This window comes from Meriones unguiculatus, chromosome 11, assembly GCF_030254825.1.
Source record: "Meriones unguiculatus strain TT.TT164.6M chromosome 11, Bangor_MerUng_6.1, whole genome shotgun sequence".
Taxonomy (NCBI): domain Eukaryota; kingdom Metazoa; phylum Chordata; class Mammalia; order Rodentia; family Muridae; genus Meriones; species Meriones unguiculatus.
This window is the reverse complement of record NC_083359.1, coordinates 12,483,508-12,507,544: the sequence shown is the minus strand read 5'-3', so window position 1 is coordinate 12,507,544 and position 24,037 is coordinate 12,483,508. Positions and strand designations below refer to the sequence as shown.

General features: G+C 42.8%; 2 protein-coding genes across 2 annotated transcripts; both read left to right on the top strand.

Moving 5' to 3' along the window:
* The first annotated feature begins 6,176 nt into the window (after nt 1-6,176).
* LOC110552185 (olfactory receptor 2AK2-like) lies at nt 6,177-7,933 on the top strand. The gene has a single exon (XM_060365019.1). It carries the CDS (start codon nt 6,177-6,179, stop codon nt 7,095-7,097), a length of 921 nt encoding a protein of 306 aa, XP_060221002.1. The 3' UTR covers nt 7,098-7,933.
* Nucleotides 7,934-16,795: 8,862 nt separating this feature from the next.
* LOC110552184 (olfactory receptor 2AK2-like) lies at nt 16,796-17,772 on the top strand. Its single transcript, XM_021643302.2, has one exon. It carries the CDS (start codon nt 16,843-16,845, stop codon nt 17,761-17,763), a length of 921 nt encoding a protein of 306 aa, XP_021498977.2. The 5' UTR covers nt 16,796-16,842; the 3' UTR covers nt 17,764-17,772.
* The last annotated feature ends 6,265 nt before the right edge of the window (nt 17,773-24,037 follow it).

The following is a 24,037-nucleotide window of genomic DNA, read 5'->3' as shown; positions in this document are numbered from 1 at the left end:
ACAAACACAGGACATTAAAAAGAGAAATAAGATCAATAACCCGCCTCACAGTTTTCCAGAGTTCTTCCTTCTGCTGTGAGTGGATGGAATAGATGCTACAGGTTGAAGGTTACACATACAGAGTTAACTCAGAAAAGGAGAGAAAAGAAGAGCAGGGGCTGTGAGGGGTATGCTCAATATGCAATATTTACTCAGACAGACGCTCTGGGCATAAAGAAAATGATGTAAGTGGTGTGAGAGGGTATTTGCATTCGTGGAGACTGCACCTGGCTTTCTCGGCTGCTTCTCTTTCCTTTCTACACTGTAGGAACAGGGTCACAAGCTGAAGTGCGGGGAGAAGCAGAATCATGAGCTAGGGTAGATTGGGGGTTTGAAGAGTGGAAGGAAAGTCCAACATCGTCTTCACTGAGAGCAAAAACTTTCGGTTTTGTTTGGTTTTTCTTTTTTGGCTACTTTTCTCCTTCCTTTCAATGTTTGGCGAGATGCACTCATAAGGAAACCTTTCCATGTGCTTCACAAATTTCTCTCTAGAGGTTGAACAGTGAAGGCTTTGGTGGCCTGACGTTTACAAATGCATGTGTCTGAACACAAAATGTATCTCTATCTATGATTTGGAAAAAGGAGGTTGTGTAGGTGTAGTTTGCAAACCACATAGCAACAGCAGGGGACTCGGCATCCTAGATTCCCCAGATGTTTGTGATGAAGGTTCACGCAGATGGACTTAGCTCGGTCAGTAGAGGGCTCGCCCAGCATGCACAGACCTAATGTGGAGACAAATGCCTGTTGTCCAATCACTGGAGAGGTGGAGGCAGGGGGTCAAAATTGGCTACGTAATGAGTTCAAAACCAGCACAGGACATATGAGACCCTGTCTCAAAGAGAAAAAAGAGGAAGGGAGAATGGAGAGATAGCTTAGCAGTTGAGAGCGCTTACTGCTCTTGCAGGAGACCTGGGTTCAATCCCTAGCACCCATATGGTGGCTCACAGTGGTTTGCAACTTCAGTCCCAAAGGAATTTGATGCCCTCCTCTGGCCTATGCAGGCATAAGACACAAAAGTGATACACAGACACATGCAGGCAAAATAGCCTTGCCTATACATTAAAAAAAAATATATTTTGGAAGGTACCCACATGTATAACTTTGGCACCATCATGGAGAAAGGGTCCAGAAGAGCATCAGCTGAAGCCAGTCTGTGCTGCAAGGCATCAAGTTATATGTGTGTTTATGTTTAGCTTTTAAAAATCAAGCCCATACATATCTCATTTGTTTGGTTTGCTGTTTATTTACTCATGTGTTCATTTGTTTGGGGTCAGAATCTCACATAGCCTAAGATAGCCTCAAACCCACTATGTAGTGGAGGATGGCCCTGACCACCTTATCTTCTCAAGTCACCTCCTACCATTACCTGTATACCTTACAGGTGTGCGTCATCACACCTGGCTGAAAGCACAGTCTCTTTTAGTATTGCAAATAATTACAAACTTTTCAAAAAGAGGAGCCTCAGCTCTTGTGGCAGCCATTGTGCATCAGGAGGTGACAGCATCTGACGGTTCTGTGCTGAGTTCTCACCTCCTCAGGATAAATTCATTGTTGTGAATAACAGTCACTTCCCTGTAACAATCCTCATGAAATTATAAAGCCATCAAGGGTATTTAAAGAACAAGGAGATGTGGTTCAGCAGTTAAGGGCACCAGCTGCTCTCGCATTCAATTCCCAGCACCTTTATGGCAACTCATAATCATTCATGGAATCCGGAGGATCTGACACACTCTTCTGGTCTCTTCAGGTGCCAAGGATGTACATGGTGCATGGAAACAAAACACCCATAAACATACAATAGATTAATAAATAAACAAACTACAAAATACCTCTAGTATTTTGATACAACCTCCCAGAACATATTATATATCTACAAACTGAATGAACTTGGTATTCATGGCAAACAGGGTATTACAATTATTTTATTGCCCCTGTAATCCAGCTACACTTGGAACCTTTGTGTGTAACTAACAGTTTTCCTGGACAAGACCGTTCATTGCTTAGCATAGAAATGGTGACACAGGTAACTATTTATATACATAAAGATTACACCTTAGTTATTGGATGAACTTGGAATTTTAATTTAAACACAAAAGGAAAAGAACCAGTAGTAAAATTAAAAGGAAATATAAAATAAGAAAAGAGGAGTGAAAAGGATTTTCTAAGGCTACCTATGGGAGTGAAACTCGCATAAATCCAAACATCAAACACATTGTGGTGGTAGCACTGTGATTGTAATGGGTCCTTAGTTAATAAGGTAAAAACAAACAAACAAACATTGAATGTGGGAAAAAGAAACATAAAATCCAGGACCAGTAGGTAAGAGACACCATGAATACACATCTAATAAGAATGTGTAAGCAACATAAAGATACAAGAAAAGGCTTTGCTGTTAGGTCGTACAAAATATCATTTCAAGGTTAATGAAGCCCACTTTTCACTTGTGAATCTACAGGTAAATAGCACTTAGGAATATAGAGAAAGAATGATAATCGCTTTTCTTGAATGTACTATTGTCCATCTAAAAAGTTATCAAGAAAAACGTTTCATAGAAAAAGGTATCAGTACCAAAAAAATGGTTCAGTGGAACCCGTAAAGAGTAGAATTGATTAGGTCAAATTTTTACAGTTAACCCAGTAAATATTATCAAAGGCTAAATTTAAAATGAAGCTTCTTTTTAGAAGCATAATATTGTCTCCAGGTAAAAAGAAAAAAAAAACTTAATTTGTATTAATAGACTAAAAATTAAACATGTTACCTATGCAAACTGGGAATAAATTTGGAATAATTTATTTCAAAGATCCAGTTTTTACAATGTTCTTATGATGTTACTACTTATTGAGAAATAGTACAAAATTTAGTATCCAGTCAATATTATAACAGTTTCATTCATTTTTTTCTCTTCTAATTAAAACTCTAACTTCTTTAGATTATCAAAACCATGTTTTTGCAGCAGGAAAAGATTGCACCTTGGATGATCCGACTCCTTCTCCACGCTCAGGCACAGTGAACTAGCTTTGATTCCAGCATCAAACAGACCTGGGAGTTTTCATAAACACGATTGGCTTACATCAGTGATCACGCTGAACATTTGAATATGGCCTTCAGAAATATGTGACACAAGCCAAGTCCTTGAAACTTCACATTTATGATGTTTCTAATATCTACATATTGAAGCTTATCCCTTCTGCTTCTAATGCAGATGAGCCTGTTAAGCGTATAATGAAAAGAGATTTTTTTTAACTTATCAGCTTCAGTTATGACTTGAAAATATGTTTTAAACACTTATTCTTCTTTAAAAAATTCTACTATGCAGTGCAAACAGAGGTTCTAATAAATGGTATCTCTCTTGTACATTGTGTGCTTCTTTAATTGTGGACAAGAGACCAGGTTTTCCCAGAAGGATTTTGAAAAACTGCCGCATAGGTCCAATCTTCCACAGGCAGCCAGAGCATCTAAGACCTTAAAAGTCTTCCGTTCACGCTAAAATGACGTTTCTTTCTCACTTAAGTCGTTAATGTTAAGTGAGGTTTATTTTCTGAGGCAAAAAAAAAAAAAAAAAAAGCAAAAAACAAAAACCAATTACCTTACAAATTCACCGTGAGCTAACAGTTTCCAAACTGTGCTTGGAATTATGGGTTTTAGAAGCCAGAGTTTCTTTTTTGATACACAGATTAAATAGCTTGATTCACTGGATATCAACATTTTGCGATTAAAAGTTAATCAAGGAGGCATAGCTTTGACTTTCTACCTATTATCCCTGGGTGCCTTATTTTTCTATATATTTTTGGGCAGGCTCATTTTCCATTCTTGCTTAGGATTCCATCCTTGAGGAGAAATCCTGGGGAACTGAGGTACGCACCTCTAACATACAGTTGCTTAGGCTGCAGTTAAAATTATGTTAGACTTAAATTTATAAGAAGACAGGCGGTCCCCACGTTAAAAAGCTCAGCTTGATGGAAGATGGAATTCTGGCTTGGTCCCAGCACACCTCTTGAGCTGACAACGGAGCCCTGCAGACAATGAGTTCCTGCAGTAAAGCAGGCGCCCCCGATGAACTTGCAATCCATCTTGCTGAGAAGACCTACAGCAGTGCTCTCTCTGGGTGAAGGTAGGCGTCGTTATATTTGTTCGTCCATCCTCTGGAATTGATTCAGCTCCTAGATAGATGCACACTCCACGTATTGCCTTAAAAACGTCTGCAGTGCCAGGGTGTGTGAATGCTGTCCTTTGATGTTCTGGAGCGTGTAAGCCTTCTCACGAGGAGAAAGGAACTGGGGCTCCTGGTGTGAGGGGACAAGTTTGACATAAAATACGTCATTTCTCAGCAGATTTGGAATATTTTCTGATTTCAAATTTAATTATGGCTTAATTGGTTAATGACAGAGATGAAGTGTGATGATTTAGTACGCGTGCACAGTGTATGCAGTCATCAGGCTAGTTGACAGTTTTCACATTGATTCTAAATGACCCTTACACAGACCCTCATCTGGCAGAAGAGGTGGCTGTGACATGGATCCAACAGGAATGGGGAGCCCAGGTGTACCCCCTGCTCTGAGCTGTCTCAGCCCATCCTGTCCTCCAAAAGGAAATAGCCATTTCTAAAATAAATTGTGTTTGGGGTAGCCTGGGAGGTTTCCAGAACCAGGGCCGCTGCTGCTGCCGCCACAGACGGAGTTTTATCTTTAGAGGTGGAGAAACCTGACTCGGTGATTTCCAGCATATTGAACAAAGGCAGAAATTCTGCTGTAAATGTAATGAAGAGAAAGGAAAATGTGCCTTTTCCAATCTCAGAGTATTTAAAAACGGCATTAACATATATAAGGATTCAATGGTCACCGACAATGCTTCTATGATGAGAAGCCAGGGCAGGGCTGGTCTTGGGGGTCCAGCCCCTGTCCCAGCACTCAGGAGGGTCAGGAAAGGATTGAAGTTGAGGACACCCCTGGGATACTGAGCAAGATGTGTGACACCTTTCCTCAAAATCCAGTGACTAGGGCTGTAGCTCAGAGGCACAGTGTTTGCCTAGGGCAGGTGTTTGATCCAGTAAAGCACACACACACACACACACACACACACACACACACACACACATTCACCCACGATAGAAATCAGCATGGAACTCCACACTTTTAACAATGACTTCTGCCAGGGTCTTGATAAGCTCTGACACCCAGGGCAATTTCTGAGCAAAGTGAAACTGTGGACAGGCTAGCATTTCACTGTCTCAGGGAACAGTGGAAAGATGTGGGTTAACTGAAGTCTTTATATAAAAAGTAATAAGCGTTTCCTACATTGCTCTATTAATTCCTCCTTAATTCTCTTTCATAATTAATATTTTAGGAACCTGAAAAATGTTGTGCAGTCTTCTGTTACTTTAAAGCAGTCTCCTTGCTTTTGGCAACAGATGGCTAATCGATGTATGATGCAGTAAAAGGCTTAATATAATTTCACATGATGTTTTCTTGAATTATGTAATCCTATTGTAGCCATACTACAGCTTCTTAATTTTCACATTGCATCATGATCTCAGTATTTCATTCATTTCCTGCATACAATTCTGTTTCTGTTCCCTCACACTCCCCTGTCAATACCTTTGTTCGCACGGATAATGAGTGAGTCGATGCTGTCACAGAAAGAGACCCATGCTCTGTTCTCTCACAAGGAAGAATCTCAGCAGGAATAGAAAATCTGTTGAGGAATATTTAACTGCTAAGTTTATGATCATTTGGATTTTATTCTGTGATCTCAATTTTTTATTTCCTCAATTATAACTTGTAAAAAAATGGAATTGAAAGACTGAAGACTCTATCAATGTAAAATGTTAATTTAAGGACAGGGAATCTGGAATTCTTTTTAAAAATATGATTATGTTAGGCATGATTGAAACAGCAAAGTCTTACATTAATGTATACCATCACAACAGGTTAAGCAAAAATAAAAACATTTAAAATAACTAAAAGGGGCATTTTTCAATCTATGAAAGCTTAATATATGGGATAGAAGAGAGACTGCTCTAAAGCTATTCCAGAAATCTATCCCATGTCATAATTGTCATTTCCTATCTCCCCAAGGGCAGCCCTCATCAGACCATGCCCTTTCCAGATTGCATCTGCTTTGATGGTTCAGCCTAAGCCATGGAGACAGGAAACCACAGCTGGGGCACAGACTTCACCTTGGCTGGTCTTTTCCACTATGGCCAGGTGGACAACTTCCTCTTCACAGTCATCATCATCCTCTTTGCAGTAGCTCTGACTGGCAACATCACACTGGTCCATCTCATCAGGCTGGACACAAAACTCCACACCCCCATGTACTTCCTCCTCAGCCAGCTCTCCATCATCGACATCATGTACATCTCCACCACTGTGCCCAAGGTGGCAGCCAACTTCCTGTCAGACACCAAGACCATTTCCTTTCTGGGCTGTGAGATGCAAACCTTTGTGTTTCTGAGCCTGGGAGGCTCTGAAGCCCTCCTGCTGGGCTTCATGTCCTATGACAGGTATATAGCCATCTGCCGGCCCCTGCACTACCCAGTGCTCATGAGCAGGAAGATGTGCTGCTCCATGGTCGCCTGTGCCTGGAGCAGCAGCTCCATCAATGCTTTGGTGCACACTCTGTACGTGTTCCAACTTCCATTCTGTGGAGCTAGGATTGTTGACCACTTTTTCTGTGAGGTTCCATCTCTCCTGCCGCTGGTGTGTGAAGACACATCCCAATATGAGCACACAGTCCTCATGAGTGGCCTTGTCATTCTGCTGCTACCCTTCCTGACCATCCTAGCTTCCTATGCTCGGGTGTTGGTTGTCGTGTTCCAGATGGGTTCAGGGAAGGGACAGGGTAGAGCTGTGTCCACCTGCTCATCCCACCTGACCGTGGCCAGCCTGTTCTATGCCACCGGTCTCTCCACCTACACCCAGCCACACTCTTTGCATTCTTCTGGGAGGGACAGAGTGGTGGCTGTGCTGTACTCAATTGTCACCCCTGTTCTGAATCCATTTATCTACAGCCTGCGGAACAAGGAAGTCATGGGAGCCCTGAGGAGACATTTGGGATGATGGATATTGGCACTGAAAATATGACATTGAGTCGCCTTGTGGACTGATCTAAAAGCTTGCCTTGAACACTGCCTGGGAAGATGCCAGGGTTGATCTTCTGCTGTGAGTTCATCAAGCTGGTCTAACTCACTGAACCAGAGCATGAAACTGCATCCACTCAGTGTCAGAGCGAGTTGACTGTTTGAACCTGAAGGTTGTTTCTGAGTGAGATGGGAGGCCTTTGCCCTTGGCCCTGCATCTCTGGCTGGCTGTCAGCCTGCGTTGGCTTTCCACAGAACTGGACCCCCTTGTGCCCTTATGCAAGTCACCATGGCTTCTCAGACTGTGGGCGTCAGGACCGTTGCCTACCACACACTCACCTACCTCCTGCTCTGGCGGCTCTTCCTGCAGTTTCTGAGCAGAGCTGTATGTGTGCGGATAGTTTACATAAATTGGGAAAAATTTCTTTTGCAGGTACAACTATTATATAAGAGTGTGTGTATGGTGTGTCACTCTTTGTACTATGACATAATTTATGGACGATTCTGAAAGAAACAGGGACAGAGATAAGTCAATGTGTTTGCTTTGATGCTGTGTGACTGTTATCGCGTGGATAAGATTTCCAGGCTCTCCTAAGCTGTTTAATGATGTCTTCCTGAGTCCCTTATACCAATACATTTCTCCAAATCTCACTGTCTTTGTAATAAACATGGTCAATGGATCTGTCTGTCAGTATGCACTCTGTCTCTTTCCAGACACCTTTATGTTGATTTTCCAGCAGCCATGCTAGCTTATGATAAGGACATTTAGACAAACAGACCCAACATGCTTTACAAATCCATAGAAACTTTCTGTATTTTGTCCATGGCTAATACACAATAAATGCTGAAAGTGTTAAAGCTATTTCAAGAATCTTTCCTGACAATCTTTTGAAGAATACTATGCATGTAACTATATGTCGATGAATATATATATACACACATATACATACACACATGTGGTATTTCTATGTAATCCTGGTTATACTGGCTCTCCCTATGTGAACCAGAATGGTGTCAAACTCACAGAGATTCTACTGCTTCTGCCTTCCAAGTGCTGAGATTAAAGGCGTGCATCAGTACACATAGATTTTTTTTTTTTAAGTAACCACTGGCTTTTGTTTTTGAAGTTACAAGCGCCTGTGAGCCACTGTGTGCACGCTAGGAATTGAATGTGGGTCCTCTGGAGCAGCAGTCAGTGCTCTGAGCTGCTCCAGCATCTCTCCAGTGCCCCTGCATTCTTAAAATAGTGATTGTCATGTAGTCCAAGAACCAATGAGTGAGAACTTCTGTGCACCTAAGTACTGGTGTGAGTAACACGAGGAGGAAGTCTCAGCATCTCTTATTTACAGCAACGGGAGAAGAAATGAGCATACACGTGATTCTGAATCCGGTGTGTCTATATCATCACCAAACGTATTTTGATGGAGGATTTTTAAAAATTACTTTCATGTATTTTCAAGTATGAAACAAGATACTCATGCTATCCATCATTCCTTTGGGAACAGTTTTTTCCCCCCAAGTGATTTTATTTTACTATATTCATTATCACAATATCTTATTGGGGGGGGAGTGTAATTTATTTATTTGTGTGTATGTATCTGTATGGATGGGTGAATGTGGACATGTTGGTAAGGAGAACTGTGGGACCGCACACACACACACACACACACACACACACACACACACACACGATAGAAGAAGGAGCCATAGCTTCTCTTCTATCATTCACCATTTATACCTTTTAGACAGAGATTCTCCCTAAAACTTGGGCTCATGTTCTCTCCGGTAAACTGGAGACCGGCAAGACCCAGTAATCCTCCTGTCTCTACCTAGCTAGGACCCGGGGTTACAGGTATGAGAGGGATGCCTGGCTTGGCACACAGATGCCAAGATGCCAGCATTGGCCCTCGGGACTGCCCTACCTCTGCTTAGCCACCTCACCAGTCCACGGTTTTGTTACTGGGTATTTTCTTCTGTACCATTACCAAACCCCTTCTGCAATCCCTAGGGCTTTTCACACAGTGGGTTGTGGGAATCCTCAAACCATGATTTTGGTCTCTGCTCCTTAAGATAAGATACAAAACGATATATGTGCCTTTTCACAGTCTAGAAATATCGTCAGCATAGATTTCCTACCCAAACTCTTGGTTAGCATTCACTGAAAATGAGGATTCTTGCAATGGACACTGTTATAAAGTGCTGTATGGAAACTGAGGAGAAAAAGAGTCCAACTAATAGCATATCTTATAGTAAAGGAAAGATTAAAATCGTGTGCATTTTTTAGGAACATAGGAGCCAGATGCCTATGAGGTAGACTGAACCCATATCAGGGTTCAGCACCCCAACTCCAGTCATCACACTACCCAGGCCCCTCTTTCTCATTTTCCACTTGAGCAAAGGGTCACTGATGTCACCTCAGTGTGCAAGGAAATTCATTCTATTCAATCTCCCTGAAATTCCCTTGAGTTAAATAAGCTTTGCTGCAGGAGGAAGAGATTAAGTGGGCTCTTGGAAACAAACTAATTTCTTCTCTATGGGATGTAATGAACTATTAGCAAATTTGACTGTCCCTGAGACTTTGGGATGTATGAGTCTACTTCAGTCATCGAGATGGTTTTCAGGCAACCAAGTTCATGACAGAGGCAGCCCCTGCTCCCCTTACTCGGGAACACACATGGAGACTGGGCTGCCAATTGCCTACATCTGAGAAGGAGGTCTAGGTCCTCTCCATGCATGGTCCTTGGTTGATGCATCAGTCTATGCAGGACCCCATGGGCTCAGATTTTTTAGTTTTGTTGGTCTCCTTGTGGGGCTACTGTTCCCTCCATGTCTTTCTAGCTTCATCTCTTCTTCCATAAGACTCCCTGCAATCTGCACAAAGTTTGGCTGTGAGTCTCAGCATCTGTTTCGATCCCCTGTTGGGTGGAGCATTTCAGAGTACCCTCTATAGTACGCTCCCATCCTGTTTCCTCTCTTCCACCACTTCTGTTGTCTATCCTGTTTGCCATTCTGAATGAGATTTAAGCATCTTTCCTAGGGTCCTCCTTGTTGTTTAGCTTCTTTATGTCTGTAGTTTTAATATGGCAATCCTATATCATACGGCTAATATCCACTTAAAAGTGAGCATATACCATGCCTGTCTTTCTGTTCCTAGGTTACCTCACTCAGGATGATCTTTTCTAGTTCCCACCATTTGCCTGCAAATTTCATGATTTCCTTAGTTTTAATAGTTGAGTAGTAGTCTATTGCGTAAATGTGCCACAATTCCTGTATCCATTCCTCTGTTGAGGGACATCTAGGTTGTTTCCAGATTCTGGCTACTACAAATAAAGCTGCTATGAACATAGCTGAGCAAATGTCCTTGTTGAATGGTGGGGCATCTTTTGGGTATATAGCTATTTCCAAGTTTTTGAGAAAGTACCAGATTGATTTCCAAAGTGGTTGTACAAGTTTGCACTCCGACCAGCAATGGAGAAGGGTTCCCCTCTCTCCACATCTTCTCCAGCATGTGTTGTCACTTGAGATTTTGATCTTAGCCGTTCTGATCAGTAAGATGGAATCTCAGAGTTATTCTGATTTGCACATTCCGGGTGACTAAGGATGTTGGCCACAGAGGAAGAGGATCCAGGCAGTCCTGATGAGACTTGATTAGCTATGGGCAGATGGCAGAGGAGGAGAACTCCCCCTTTCAGTGGACTTGGGGAAGGGGTTAAGGGAGGGGGAGATAGGGTGGGACAGGAGACAGGGGCCTCAACCAGGATATATAATGAATAAATTGTGAAAAAAATTAAATTAAAAAAAAGCTTGGAAAATCTTTTTTTAAAAAAAAGATGGTTTTCAGGGATAGATATAACATCTGAAGCATACCAAAGCCTTGATTATTCAACTCCTAAAATAGCATCTTGTTGTTTTGTGCTGTTTTCCAAAGATCTACTAGGCATTTCTGTTTGTTACCTACGAGCAGTTGTATCTCACATGCACATCAAGACCAGAAAAGTTTTAAACTTTCAATTCCAACTGTTTCTAATAAGAACAAGCATTTTGAGCATTCGCTATGAATTCTATTTCAAAGGCTTTTCTGAACTGAAACGCAGACACCACCTCCAATGAAACAACTCTTTAGTACACAGTGTGTTTAATTGTGGACAGGAGACCAGTTTTCCCAGAAGGACTGAGACAGACACCCTGTGAGTTCCAACCTTCATTAGGTAGCCAGATCATTGGAGACATGCAAAGCCAGAGGAAAAAAAAATGACCGTGTCTTTATTTAAACCCTACTTTCCACTGAACTTTTTTAGTGCTGACTGAAGGTTTATTTAGATAAGGCAAAAGCATCAGCTTCCAAATTCATAGAGTAGTCACAGCTCCTAAAATATGGTTGAGATTAGAGGCCACAGTTGTTAGCCTAATTTCTTCAGAAGACTGCTCAGGTGTCTACAAACTTCAGGGCAAGCCTCTTTCCTTTCTGGAGTCTCTTTGGTAAAAATGATCACAAATACCATAATCTCATTTGAAAGGTCACCGAGGAAAGCATAGCTGCATTCTCTGGTGCCCAGCTCTCAGTGGGGGGAACTGTCAGTAAGGTCTTTGTTTGCCTTTGCTGGTCTGTTTCCCTGTAAACGTCCTAAGAAGAAGGTTTATCTGCAACGAAGAGGTTGTTTGTACCCCAGCTGAGTTATTAGTGAATGAGCTATCCCAGGAAATGACAGACGACCCATAGACCTAGAAATCTGCAGGAAAGGGCCCTTCATTACCTGCCATGTTCGAGGCCCAGGTTGGTGGAGACCAAAAGGTTGTTTCCTAGCACATTCCTTCACCCGTCAAGGAGCTGTCCTGCCAGGGACATGTTGAAGTGAAGCAGAACTGACTGAGAATTGCTGGGAAGACACAACTAATGCTGCCTGCTGGTTCAGGTATGTCTGACGGGCATGGTTCTGTACAGTGAGCTGCATACTTTTCTCTCAGGTTCTTCTTCTTATTTCGATTCATCCCAGGCTAGAAGCATTCCTAGGTATTGCTTTTAAAGATCCGCATTCTCAGGTGTGTGCACAGAGCTTCTCAGGGCTCTGAAGAGTGTAACCATCTGACAGTCTTAAGGACAAGGGCTGGGGCTCAGTGTACCAGCATTGGAGGGCAGGCATGGTATAGTCCAGTGAATTCTCCACCTGAGGGAGCAGAGCCTGGTGGAATCACAGCGTTCTTTCCTAGGGGATAGAAGCACATCTCTTTCTTGTTTCGACCTCAAGTTTTAAAACTAGTTATCATATAATTACATTCCACAATGTTACTGATATGCAGGAGAATCTGTTTGGAAAAGAGCAAGATTTTAATTCACTGGGTAGAATAAATATTTGTATATTATGTGGTACATTTAATTCTTCTTTTGACCTTTTTTTTTTTTTTTTTTTCACTTTCCTAGTGAGCAAATAGCTATTCCCACATCCTTGGTTCTAGTTCCACACGCTTGTCCAGGTCCTGGGTGCCTTGATTTGTTACTTCCCATGGTTAAGAATGGAATACTACTCAGCAATTAAAAACAAGGAAATCATGAAATTTGCAGGCAAATGGTTGGATCTAGAAAAGATCATCCTGAGTGAGGTATCCCAGAAGCAGAAGGACACACACAGTATATACTCATTTATAACTGTATATTAGACATATAATAGAGGTTAAATGTATCAAAATCTGTATACCTAAAGAAGCTAAGCAAGAAGGAGGACCCTGGGTAAGATGATCAATCCTCACTCAGAAAGAAAAACGGGATGGACTTTGCAAGAAGGAGAAAACAGGAAACAGGACAGGAGCCTACCACAGAGGGCCTCTGAAAGACTCTACCCAGCAGTGTATCAAAGCAGATGCTGAGGCTCATAACCAAACTTTGGGCAGAGTACAGGGAATCTTAGGAAAGAAGGGGGAGATAGTAAGACCTGGTGAGGACAGGAGCTCCACAAGGAGAGCAACAGCTGGACAAAGGGGCCTCTTCTGAAACTGACACTCCAACCAAGGACCATTCATGGATATAACCTAGAACCCCTGCTCATATGCAGCCCATGGCAGCTCAGTATCCAAGTGGGTACTCTAGTAAGGGGAACAGGGACTGTTTCTGACATGAGCTCAGTGGCTGGCTTTTTGATCACCTCCCCCTGAGGCGGGAGCAACCTTGCCAGGCCACAGAAGAGAACAATGCAGCCAGTCCTGATGAGACCTGATAGGCTAGGGTCAGAGGGAAGAGGGGGAAGACCTCCCTATCAGTAGACTTGGAGAGGGGCATGGGAGGAGATGAGGGAGGGAGGGAGGGAAAGATTGGGAGGAAATGAGGGAGGGAGCTACATCTGGGAAACAAAGTGAATAAACTGTGATTAGTATAAAAAAATTAAAAATTAATAAAAAATAATTACCCCTCCCCCCCAAAAAAAAAGCCATTCATTGGTAGAATGCCTGGAGAATCGGTATTCAGAACTCATACTAAGCACGCAGGCCAGTCTACAGGCCTGTGTGAATGGTGAGGCTGTGAGGAGAGACGCCACTGCAGTGGAGACACCTCCAAGCTGCTGCTCATTTTGTTGACAGTGAACCCCTTGCTGAACCTATGATGGCCAGGAAAAATGCCCAGCCACCTCTTTTTCTCCCTCTCTCCTCTCTCACTCTCTTTATCTCTCCTCTCTCTGTCACCCTATGTCTCTCTCTCTCTCTCTCTCTCTCTCTCTCTCTCTAAGTTCTGGGATTGGACAGCGGTGCAGTTCAAATGGGCAGGACTGTGTGTGGCTGCATTCACGCTGCCGGCCTCAGCCGAGACCTCACAGGTGAACCTGCATCGCCAGCCCAGGCCCAGGAGGCAGGACACAGCAATGTGCTTCACGAGGTAGTGAGTGTGGTGGTAGACGCTGCTTCCGAGTGTTTGTCTAATTCAGTATCATTTCTCTTTACTAACCACCGAGGTATAATGTGTGAACTTGACACATGCCAAATTGAAGGCGACGAACATATTCTGTGTGGATTTCAAGTGACCCAGGTAGGACTGGGGATTTCATTCAGCTGGAACAGTGTTAGCGTACCCTGCAGCAGCCTGGGGTTTGACGTGCAGCATTTCATAACATGGCTATGATGGCGCGCACTCGGAATCCTCACACCTGGGAGGCAGAGGCAGGAGGATAACAAGTTCATGATTTTATGCTTGGCTGCGTGGTATCGCAAACCCAGCATGAGCTACGCAAACTTGTGTCAAACAGGTAAAGGAGGTGATTGTGACAGGAACCCATTAGGAGGAGGTCTGCGTGTGCCTGCTGCTCTGGGCTTCTCGGGACATTCTGTCCTACAAAAGGGAAAGACCTGCTTCTGAAACATGTCGTGTTTGGCATGGCCTAAAGTTCAAATCTCAGCATCTGGAAGGGAGCTTTCAGGATCCGCTGCTGCTGCTGCTGCTGCTGCTGCCGCTGCTGCTGCTTACAGGGACTGTGCTTGGCCTTCGCAGCTGGAGAAACCTGACAAGGTGACTTCCAACACACTGTACAAAATTCTGCCCTCGTTTGTGGTGAAAGAAAGGGAAGGGTTTCAACAGATGCAGAGACTTTAGGGCACACACCGCCGCCTGGGCTCTGAGTGTGACTAGCATTTCTGATGACTCAAGGTCAGAGCACGCACGGCATCACGGTTTGGGTGTCCTATCAGAGCACTCAGCCAGCAGGGGCAAGAGGACTGCAGGGTCAAGGTATGTGTAGGTTACACACCAAGATCCAATCCAGCCTGCATCACAGAACAAGACCTTGTATGAGAAAAAAAAGGTCCAATGCAGCAAAGTGGTACAGCGTTTGGCTAGCATGTCCAATGCACTGAGTTAGAACCCCAGCAACACACACACACACAAAAGTTGAACCCAACTTGTGTTGACCAACTATGCCTAAGCACTGGGTATTTCTCTTTGCTTTTTATAACAGCTTGCTACTATACTATGACATCATAATGCACACAATCTATTTTACATAGTGTGTGTATTTCAAGATGGAATTCTCTCACAGCTGTACTCTCTCTCTCTCTCTCTCTCTCTCTCTCTCTCTCTCTCTTTCTCTCTTCCTTAAAATAGTGTAGTGAAATTTTCCATGTTACCCTCTTGTCAATACTTTCACATTCCTTTAGCCTGAATTTTTCTTTCTGAATTTTGGTGAGTTTTTACATCACACTGTGAAATTTGTAACCTTGAAGTTGAGGTCCATTACTAACAAGACAATCTGCTCCTACAGAGGCTGTCTATGTTAGATCCAGGCTGTATGGTCTAGTCAATGTAAATCATAAGTTGTTTTTACTATAATCATATTAAAATATAGCCTACATCAAATTAGGTGTGCATTGATAATGTGAAGAGTTTTAGGCTACAACAAAAAAAAGGTGTGATAAATTCTGGTACTCTAATAATTCCAACTTATTCCATTGGGCTGTTTCTTGCTTACAAGGTTTTTTTTCCTCACTTTTCAATGCTCAAAACAGTAAAATGTTTCAGAAAAATAATGCTTTCATTATTTTTGTGTTTCAAGAATGATTACTGTCTTTGGTCAGATAGTCAAAGTCAAAGAAATGCCAAGAAACAAGACTATTTCAGACTATTCCACCAGGTTTTTAGAACCGTTTGTTACCAGGACATCATTCTCCAAGCAAATATGGAAAAGCCAGGCTTGTGTCAGCCCACAACAAAAATTTCAGCTTTATAGCTTTGATTTAATGATCTGTGCACAGTAACTCAAAGAATTAAAAAAAAACTAAGTCAAATCAATCGATTATTTAATTTTATTTTATTTTATGTGTAATAATTTGGCTTGTGTGTATGTCTGTGCACTGTCTGTGTACCTAGTACCCATGGAAGCCAGAATAAAGTATTAGATTCCCCAGGAACAGGAGTCCTAGACAGTTATGTCTGTGATGGGACTTGAACCTGGGTCTTCTGAAAGCACAGCCAGTGCTCTTAACTGCTGAGCCATCTTTCCAACTACAACCACTTTATTTCTTATGTCATTGTACCTTTTTCCCCATGTTAATTTTACAGGAATAAGTTAACTTTAACTCATAAGAATTACAAAATTCTATGCAGATATTACAAAAGCCTCAATTCTTACTAATGATTAAAATCGAGAGATGAAATAAAGAATCACTAAAAATTATGTTATGTTTGATCAACTCTGCCATACTAAGTCACAAATGTGAGAGAACGAGGAGGATGTTTTCACTGCCATGAACATAAATTCCAGTGCCTCACGGTAGAGAATCTACTGATAGGAATACAATTTTTGAAAACAAAGCAGATAAACAAATTAACTTGTTTGCATTTTAACTTTGAAACCCTGAGAAACTGTATTTCTATTTCCTCATTGTGACTTACAAAAATCTTGAGAGGGAAGAGCCTGCAGACTTCAAATATGAGAAATGATCAGGAGAAAGGAAGGGGATTCCCCTGATGTAATTCATGCATTCTGCATGCGCCCTTTGAAACAGAGAAATCTTACATTAATATGTGCAACTATTATCTGTTGTGAAAAATTAGAAGAAATAAAAATAACCAAAAGGGGCATTTTTCAATCTATGAAAGTTTAATATATGGGATAGAAGAGAGCCTGCTCTAAAGCTATTCCAGAAATCTATCCCATGTCATAATTGTCATTTCCTATCTCCCCAAGGGCAGCCCTCATCAGACCATGCCCTTTCCAGATTGCATCTGCTTTGATGGTTCAGCCTAAGCCATGGAGACAGGAAACCACAGCTGGGGCACAGACTTCACCTTGGCTGGTCTTTTCCACTATGGCCAGGTGGACAACTTCCTCTTCACAGTCATCATCATCCTCTTTGCAGTAGCTCTGACTGGCAACATCACACTGGTCCATCTCATCAGGCTGGACACAAAACTCCACACCCCCATGTACTTCCTCCTCAGCCAGCTCTCCATCATCGACATCATGTACATCTCCACCACTGTGCCCAAGGTGGCAGCCAACTTCCTGTCAGACACCAAGACCATTTCCTTTCTGGGCTGTGAGATCCAAGCCTTTGTGTTTCTGAGCCTGGGAGGCTCTGAAGCCCTCCTGCTGGGCTTCATGTCCTATGACAGGTATATAGCCATCTGCCGGCCCCTGCACTACCCAGTGCTCATGAGCAGGAAGATGTGCTGCTCCATGGTCTCCTGTGCCTGGAGCAGCAGCTCCATCAATGCTTTGGTGCACACTCTGTACGTGTTCCAACTTCCATTCTGTGGAGCTAGGATTGTTGACCACTTTTTCTGTGAGGTTCCATCTCTCCTGCCGCTGGTGTGTGAAGACACATCCCAATATGAGCACACAGTCCTCATGAGTGGCCTTGTCATTCTGCTGCTACCCTTCCTGGCCATCCTAGCTTCCTATGCTCGGGTGTTGGTTGTCGTTTTCCAGATGGGTTCAGGGAAGGGACAGGGTAGAGCTGTGTCCACCTGCTCATCCCACCTGACCGTGGCCAGCCTGTTCTATGCCACCACTCTCTCCACCTACACCCAGCCACACTCCTTGCATTCTTCTGGGAGGGACAAGGTGGTGGCTGTGCTGTACTCAATTGTCACCCCTGTTCTGAATCCATTTATCTACAGCCTGCGGAACAAGGAAGTCATGGGAGCCTTGAGGAGACATTTGGGATGATGGATATTGGTGAAAAAAAAAAGGGGTGGGGGTTTGCAATGGACTTTCGCAAATGGACTTGTGGACTGAAGGTTCCATCCCAAGGTGGTCTGGGTGGATATAAAGATCAGTGTTCTGTAAAAGCACCAGAAAGACTGTGTTCTCTTCCAGCTTGTGTACCTAAAAAAGCAAAAGCATAGAGTTTTGCCAGCTCAGTGGTACCATGGTATTGATGTCTTGAATGGCCCTTTTCAGTACCCTGAAATACAATTCATAGGAAATGGAATATACCTAAACATTCAACACAATGATAATTTATATAATATCTAAGGTTGATAAACAGAAAAACTTAGTGCCTGCTCACTCCACTGCTGTCCGTGTCTAGAGGCCTTTTATATTGTAAACATTTCACTTGGGGCCTCCAGCAAAGAATCAGACCAAAACAGGTGGGTAGAAATAAAAATAGAGACTAATTCCTTCTTAATAAAGGAATTATTAAGCACTAGGCCATGGGGAATGTGACCCTTCCTAGGATAGTTACATAGCACAGTGTCTCTGACACTTGTAAATATAGAAGATTCTATGATGGGAAAGTTAGAAGCCTCCGTTTTCTCCAGCACAATTACATTTCATAGGAATGAAATGCTATTCACATGCTCAGCCAGAGCAGACAAAAGGCTCCTAAGGATGTAGGATAGCTGAAGAAGATGCTGAAAGGGGGCAGGGATGAAGCCAGCAGTGGCCAGCTCCCAGCGCCAAGAGGCTGCTCTCTCCTTTCCAGACAGAGGAGACATGAATCAGTGAGGATGCCTGTTTAGTTCAGCTCCCAGCACACAGGTCGGGCACACAACTACCTGTAACTTCAGCTCCACGGGCCTTATATTCTCTTCTGGCTTCCGAGGACACTGCACTCACACACACACACACACACACACACACACACACAAAATAAAATATTTTTAAAGAATGCTTAAAAGAGTAAAATTACAAAAGTAATTTTACCTAACTCTAACCGTAATGAAGCTAATATTTAAAGGGATTTAGAGGGTCAATTTTTGTCTGGGAATTAATCAGAAGTTTATCTATCAAAGTTGAAGAAGCTGAGCCCTGAATCTTCACTTTATATTCCTGCAAGTGGAGAAAAATTCTACTGTATTGAAGACCAGAAAACTTAGACTACTGACTCTTGGCTTTTAAACTGTGCATCAGTAGATGGGTTATGTTACTTTGGGGACTTAAGATTCTCCTGTATTAAATCTGGAATAAACAAAGATGGGCCATAAGAATTAGGACTCACGAAGGAAATTCCAGCTGGGAGTAGAGATTGGCCTTGAAGCAGGGAAAGCACTCATTTTGCAGGACAAAGATTATCTCCATATGCATAGGTCTTGGCTTCAAATTTTTAATGTAACATTATTATTATTATTATTATTATTATTACTATTATTATTATTATTGGTTTGTTGAGAGAGGGTTTCTTTGTGTAGCCCTCACTGTTCTGGACTCGCTTTGCAGACCAGGCTGGCCTCGAACTCACAAAGATCCACCTGCTTCTGCCTCCTGAGTGCTAGGATTAAAGGTGTGCACCACCACCGCCCGGCCTTATTATCCCTGTTGTGCGCATAATTCATGTGTGTGAAGACAGGTGTGCACATGGAGAGAGCACTGACAAAGGACAGCTCTGGGAGTCAGTTCTGGGTTCTGGGAACTGAACTCTGGTCCTCAGTTTCAGAGAGCGAGTTCTTTCCCCCTGCAGAGCTGTCTCTGGGGCCCTGTCCTGGCTATTGCATCATTTATTTTCTATAAAAGGTGCTATTCTGGGAGCAAGGCAGAAATCCATGGAAATTTTTCTTCTCTCTAGCTTTGTGCAAAACTATAGATGAACTTTTCTTTTCTCTATATTTTGTGTCACTTTCTCTCTTTGCCAGTCAGCATTTGAACCTAGTGCCAGGCCTGATGACCAGAGCGTTTGACCATAGGCCTGACCCTTTAAGATACTGGTCATTTTGGTGGCCATGTCCCACCGCCTGAAGAAATTGGGCCACCTCCTCCTTCAGTGCTCCTTCTAGAACCTGAAATTAAGAAGCTGTTCTGTGCTGTGGTTTTGCCCCTGTAACGTATGATCTTCCCCAGGACCTGGCTCCACCTTTCTCTGCCACATACACTCTCCCAGGCTAAACCATGTGATGGGAAACTCCCCATCACCCCTGATGGGACTAGTGTCTCTGTTGAGGCAATTTGTCTGAAGGCTCTTTTGTCTGTTGCTTCCCCACTCTCTGACACCTTTATCTCTCTGTCTCACTCCTGTTTCAAGCTGTCACTCTTCATGAAGCTCCTTTCTGGAAGAAAATCCCCCTCTCTCCTTTTGTAGGCCCTGTTGTTCTATTAATAATAATAATAATAATAATAATAATAATAAAATCTGTTCCCTTTTGAAGACTCTCCCACCTCACGGCCTCACCATGGGCTCCAGGCCCTGTCTCCGAATGACTCCATTCCTGAAAAGTCACCAGGTTTCATCCTCTTTCCCAAATCAACTGTTGCTGCCTGGTCCTTCCATTCGACACAGAATTCTGGTTTTAAATTCTCATAATGTTTTGTTTGCAGAAAAGAGGAACAGCTATTTGTTTTATGATAGAAATGTCTATTTCCACAATGCTCATTTAAAATATTGTTAATATAGAAGAATTTAGTCACAATTCTTCAATATTAGAATGTACAGTATGTAATACGGAACAATTTTAAACTCACAGAAAATTATTAGAATTGTGTTAGATATATCTCATTGCTAGCGTAGGCAAAAAAAAGTCAGGGAATTGGGAGGGAAGCAGATTCCCAAAGAGGCAACTTCTAGGTTTTAAACATTAACCTTGGCAAGCAATCTTCAAATTACTTGTGAGTGGTTGGTTAAAAACAAATAATCAGGGGTCAGAGAGAAGGCTCGGCATGTAGAGAGGTGCCTGCTGTTAGGCACAGTTCCCTGAACTCAATAGCCAGGCCCCACGTGGTAGAGGAAGAGAGCTGACTCCCTCACGCTGTCCTCTGACCTCCTCATGCGAGCTACGGCCTGCACACTCCGCTTTGGTTCTGTTGGTTCTAGGTCCCTAGCAAGGGAGTAGCGGGAATTTGCAGCAGAGACAACCCACCCCGCTCAGGACAGGAGCCAGAGCTGGGGACGAGGGATCAGGCACAGCCTCCAAAGGCGGTCCCCACAGTAGTGTGCTGCCTCTACCAGGCTCTCCCCTCCACAGCTCCCACCAGGTCCAACAAGGCTCCATCCTCCACGTTTCTACCAGCCCTTGAGAGTCCACTCAAAACTGAATCCATCTGTAGTTTAAACCATCCATTCAGCCAGAGCTGTTTGCGCAAGACACACAAGAGGTTTGCTTCACTCATCTCGGCGTCTCTCAGAACAAGTTGCTAAAATAACCATCACGCTGCCAACAGCGCTCTTACATCAACCGTTCCCATCTGGGTAGATACAGTGAAAGTTCCCCAGGACACAACCCAGGATTAAAACTGCTTGATTACAGAAAAGAATTCCACCTCCAACAGAGGCAGCCAGGTGCTTTTAATAGTAACCCTAATATCTTAAATTCTAATAAACAGGAGAACTTCTTTGTGTCTATGTGTCAATCAAAAGTAAAGCAGAAATTTTCTTATACTCCTGGGCTGGCTGAATGTATAATATATGATATGATATATAATAATATAATATAAATACTGGAGGATCTCAAGTGATAGCCGAAGAAAGAGTATATTTTCTGAAATCACTTTAGAGTTCCATAAACAGTATTTTAGCATCTATTGTCAATAATGAGAGTTCGCCTGGGGCCTGAGAGGCAACTCAAGAGTAAAGTGCAGGTATTGGTCTTGCAGAGGACCTAAGTTCAGTTGCCAGCCCCCACATCAGGCGACTCACAACTGCCTGCAACTCCAGCTTCAAAGGATCCACCACCATCTTCTGGCTTCTACTGACGCTTCACTCTTGTGTGTGTGTGTGTGTGTGTGTGTGTGTGTGTGCCCTCACAAAGATACACACACTTAAAAATAAAATAAGTATTAAGACTCAGAAATTGTTTTCTTGATTTGGGGTTAAGACAAGATGTATTTATTGGTCTATGAATGTCTTAATTAATTACATGACAAGCTTTGGTACAATGAGCACAAAACAATATTTTTGTTTGTGGATACAACATAATATATGCACATACTATGTGCTGACCATGTGAGGGTAATTAACATATCTGTTACCGTACACATTTGTCATTTTCTTTGTAGTAGAAACAGAATCTTCTGTTCCGGGTTTCTTCGAACTAAACAGTGTATTTTTAATACTAGCAAGAACTTTTTAATTGTTCTTCTGGATGCCGGTGTCAATCTATTTAAATATCAGATTCAAAGATCTCTACATGCTGGCTTCAAGAATCCCAGTATAGTTGTGTAGCCTACAGCTCAAGCACACTTCTCGCATCTCTGCTGGGTCACACCCACGGGTGTATGTTCAATCATCAGTTACAGCTTAGTTAAGTAAAACAGCATAGATTTAAAGTAGTTTAAAAAAAAAAGCAGTTAAGGCATTTGGCAAACACCTCCCCTTAACTATACGTAAATCCGAAGGCGGGTTTTTTGCTTGCAAACACAGAAGGCAGGGTGGGAGCAGACACTCCTTGGATAAACCTGTGGCTTGTGACTCACTGTCCAGTAACCTCTCTGTAAATAAACCAGACAGGGACAGGGATATTTTGGCAGATAATTAGCCTCAGTGTCAAGGCCTTCAGGTGACTGTGCCAAAGCATATAGCTACAATTATTCAGCTGTAATTATTCAGTTGAACCATGTCCATTTTCAAGGAGTAGTGCTTTTATAGGCAAAGTGCTTCTCATGTGTGTGTCCTTCTCCACGTAATGACCAGATCTTTCTCAACACGTGGATTGCCCCTACTGCGCAGGTTTACACAGCTGATGCATTCCCAGGAGTGAGAGCATGACTTTACTATCACACGTAACTATGTTTAAAAAGTGGGTCTCTTTCCAATTGGTCATATCCTGACGTTCCCACCATGGGTCAGTTACTTTGGGGATCAAGCGTCCTGGGATTTGAAAACTGCTTTTGAGCAAATAAACAATGAGCATATTTTCAGCCGGACTTTGCTAACGGTGTTGCCTCTGAGGATGCTGTAGCCTGACCGTGGGGTGGCCTGGGTGCGGACAGGTGTGCTTCATGTCGCACTAGCAGTGGAAGGGGTGCTCCGTGGTGATCCGTGGGATCCGAGCCACAGACATCAGTATTGCCTGGCACGGCAGCTGCTCCTGACAGAGGTGGGTGCTTGGTCTCGGAGACTCCATGCTTAGGATGGCAGGTGCTGTTCTCTCAAGTTTTTGTTACAGTATTTTCCATTCCCACAATTTTAGGGACTGTGTCACAAGTCACAACATTTTTGAAAAACAGAGAAGCCGGTGTATCTACACCTCAGCCCATAACCTCATAAGTCTTCTCTCTTAACTCTCTGCTGTAACCTTTTGTGAAATCCACAAAGCAAGACATTAGGCTCTATCTATTATTGTGATACGAAAGGTTAAGTGGGTTGTTGCATTGTGTTCCGCTGTAGCAACTCAGTGTCTCCATCACAGCTTTTCTCGTTACACATTTTAGAGACACTTTAAAATCCTTTGTGAATATAATTTGTTTTCTCCCTTCTCTTTTAAGTTCTTTCTTAGAATCAAACCCCGGGCAGATATCAGTACTTCCCAGACACAGAGCCAGCTCTGTTTTCCACTCCCAGCTGGCTATAGATTATAGTAGTTCTGTTCTGTTTGCACTTCTGCCCTGGGACTGACTTCAATACAGTCCAACTGGTGAACCACAGAAGGAAAACTCAGAACTGAATTTAACACATCATCTTAGTTGTGCTTTTAATGACTGCCGAGACTATATATTTTCAGTACTTACTAGGAAAATTATAAGATGTATAAATTTTGATTGTATATAGTTTCTCAGAAGCTTGAAATTATGCAAACAGTGCCAAAGAAATTTTCAGGAGATTCGAGAGTGAGGCATATCCCAACCCTGAGATAGATGGGTGTATTCTATTTCATCGTTTAAATTCTTCATGCACTTTTGTCTAGGGCTAGCAACAGTTCTGTCATTAAATTTTATTTATTTATTATTAGCACACACAGTGAAGGTCCGAGGACAATGCTGTGCATTCTGTTCTCTCGTTGCATTTTCACATGAGTTCTGGGTATCAAATTCAAGTCATCTGACCTTATGCAGGATGGGCTTTACACGCAGA

Coding starts and splice junctions, on each gene's coding strand:
- LOC110552184 (XM_021643302.2), top strand. CDS start 16,843: ATGGAGACAGGAAACCACAGCTGGGGCACAGACTTCACCTTGGCTGGT.
- LOC110552185 (XM_060365019.1), top strand. CDS start 6,177: ATGGAGACAGGAAACCACAGCTGGGGCACAGACTTCACCTTGGCTGGT.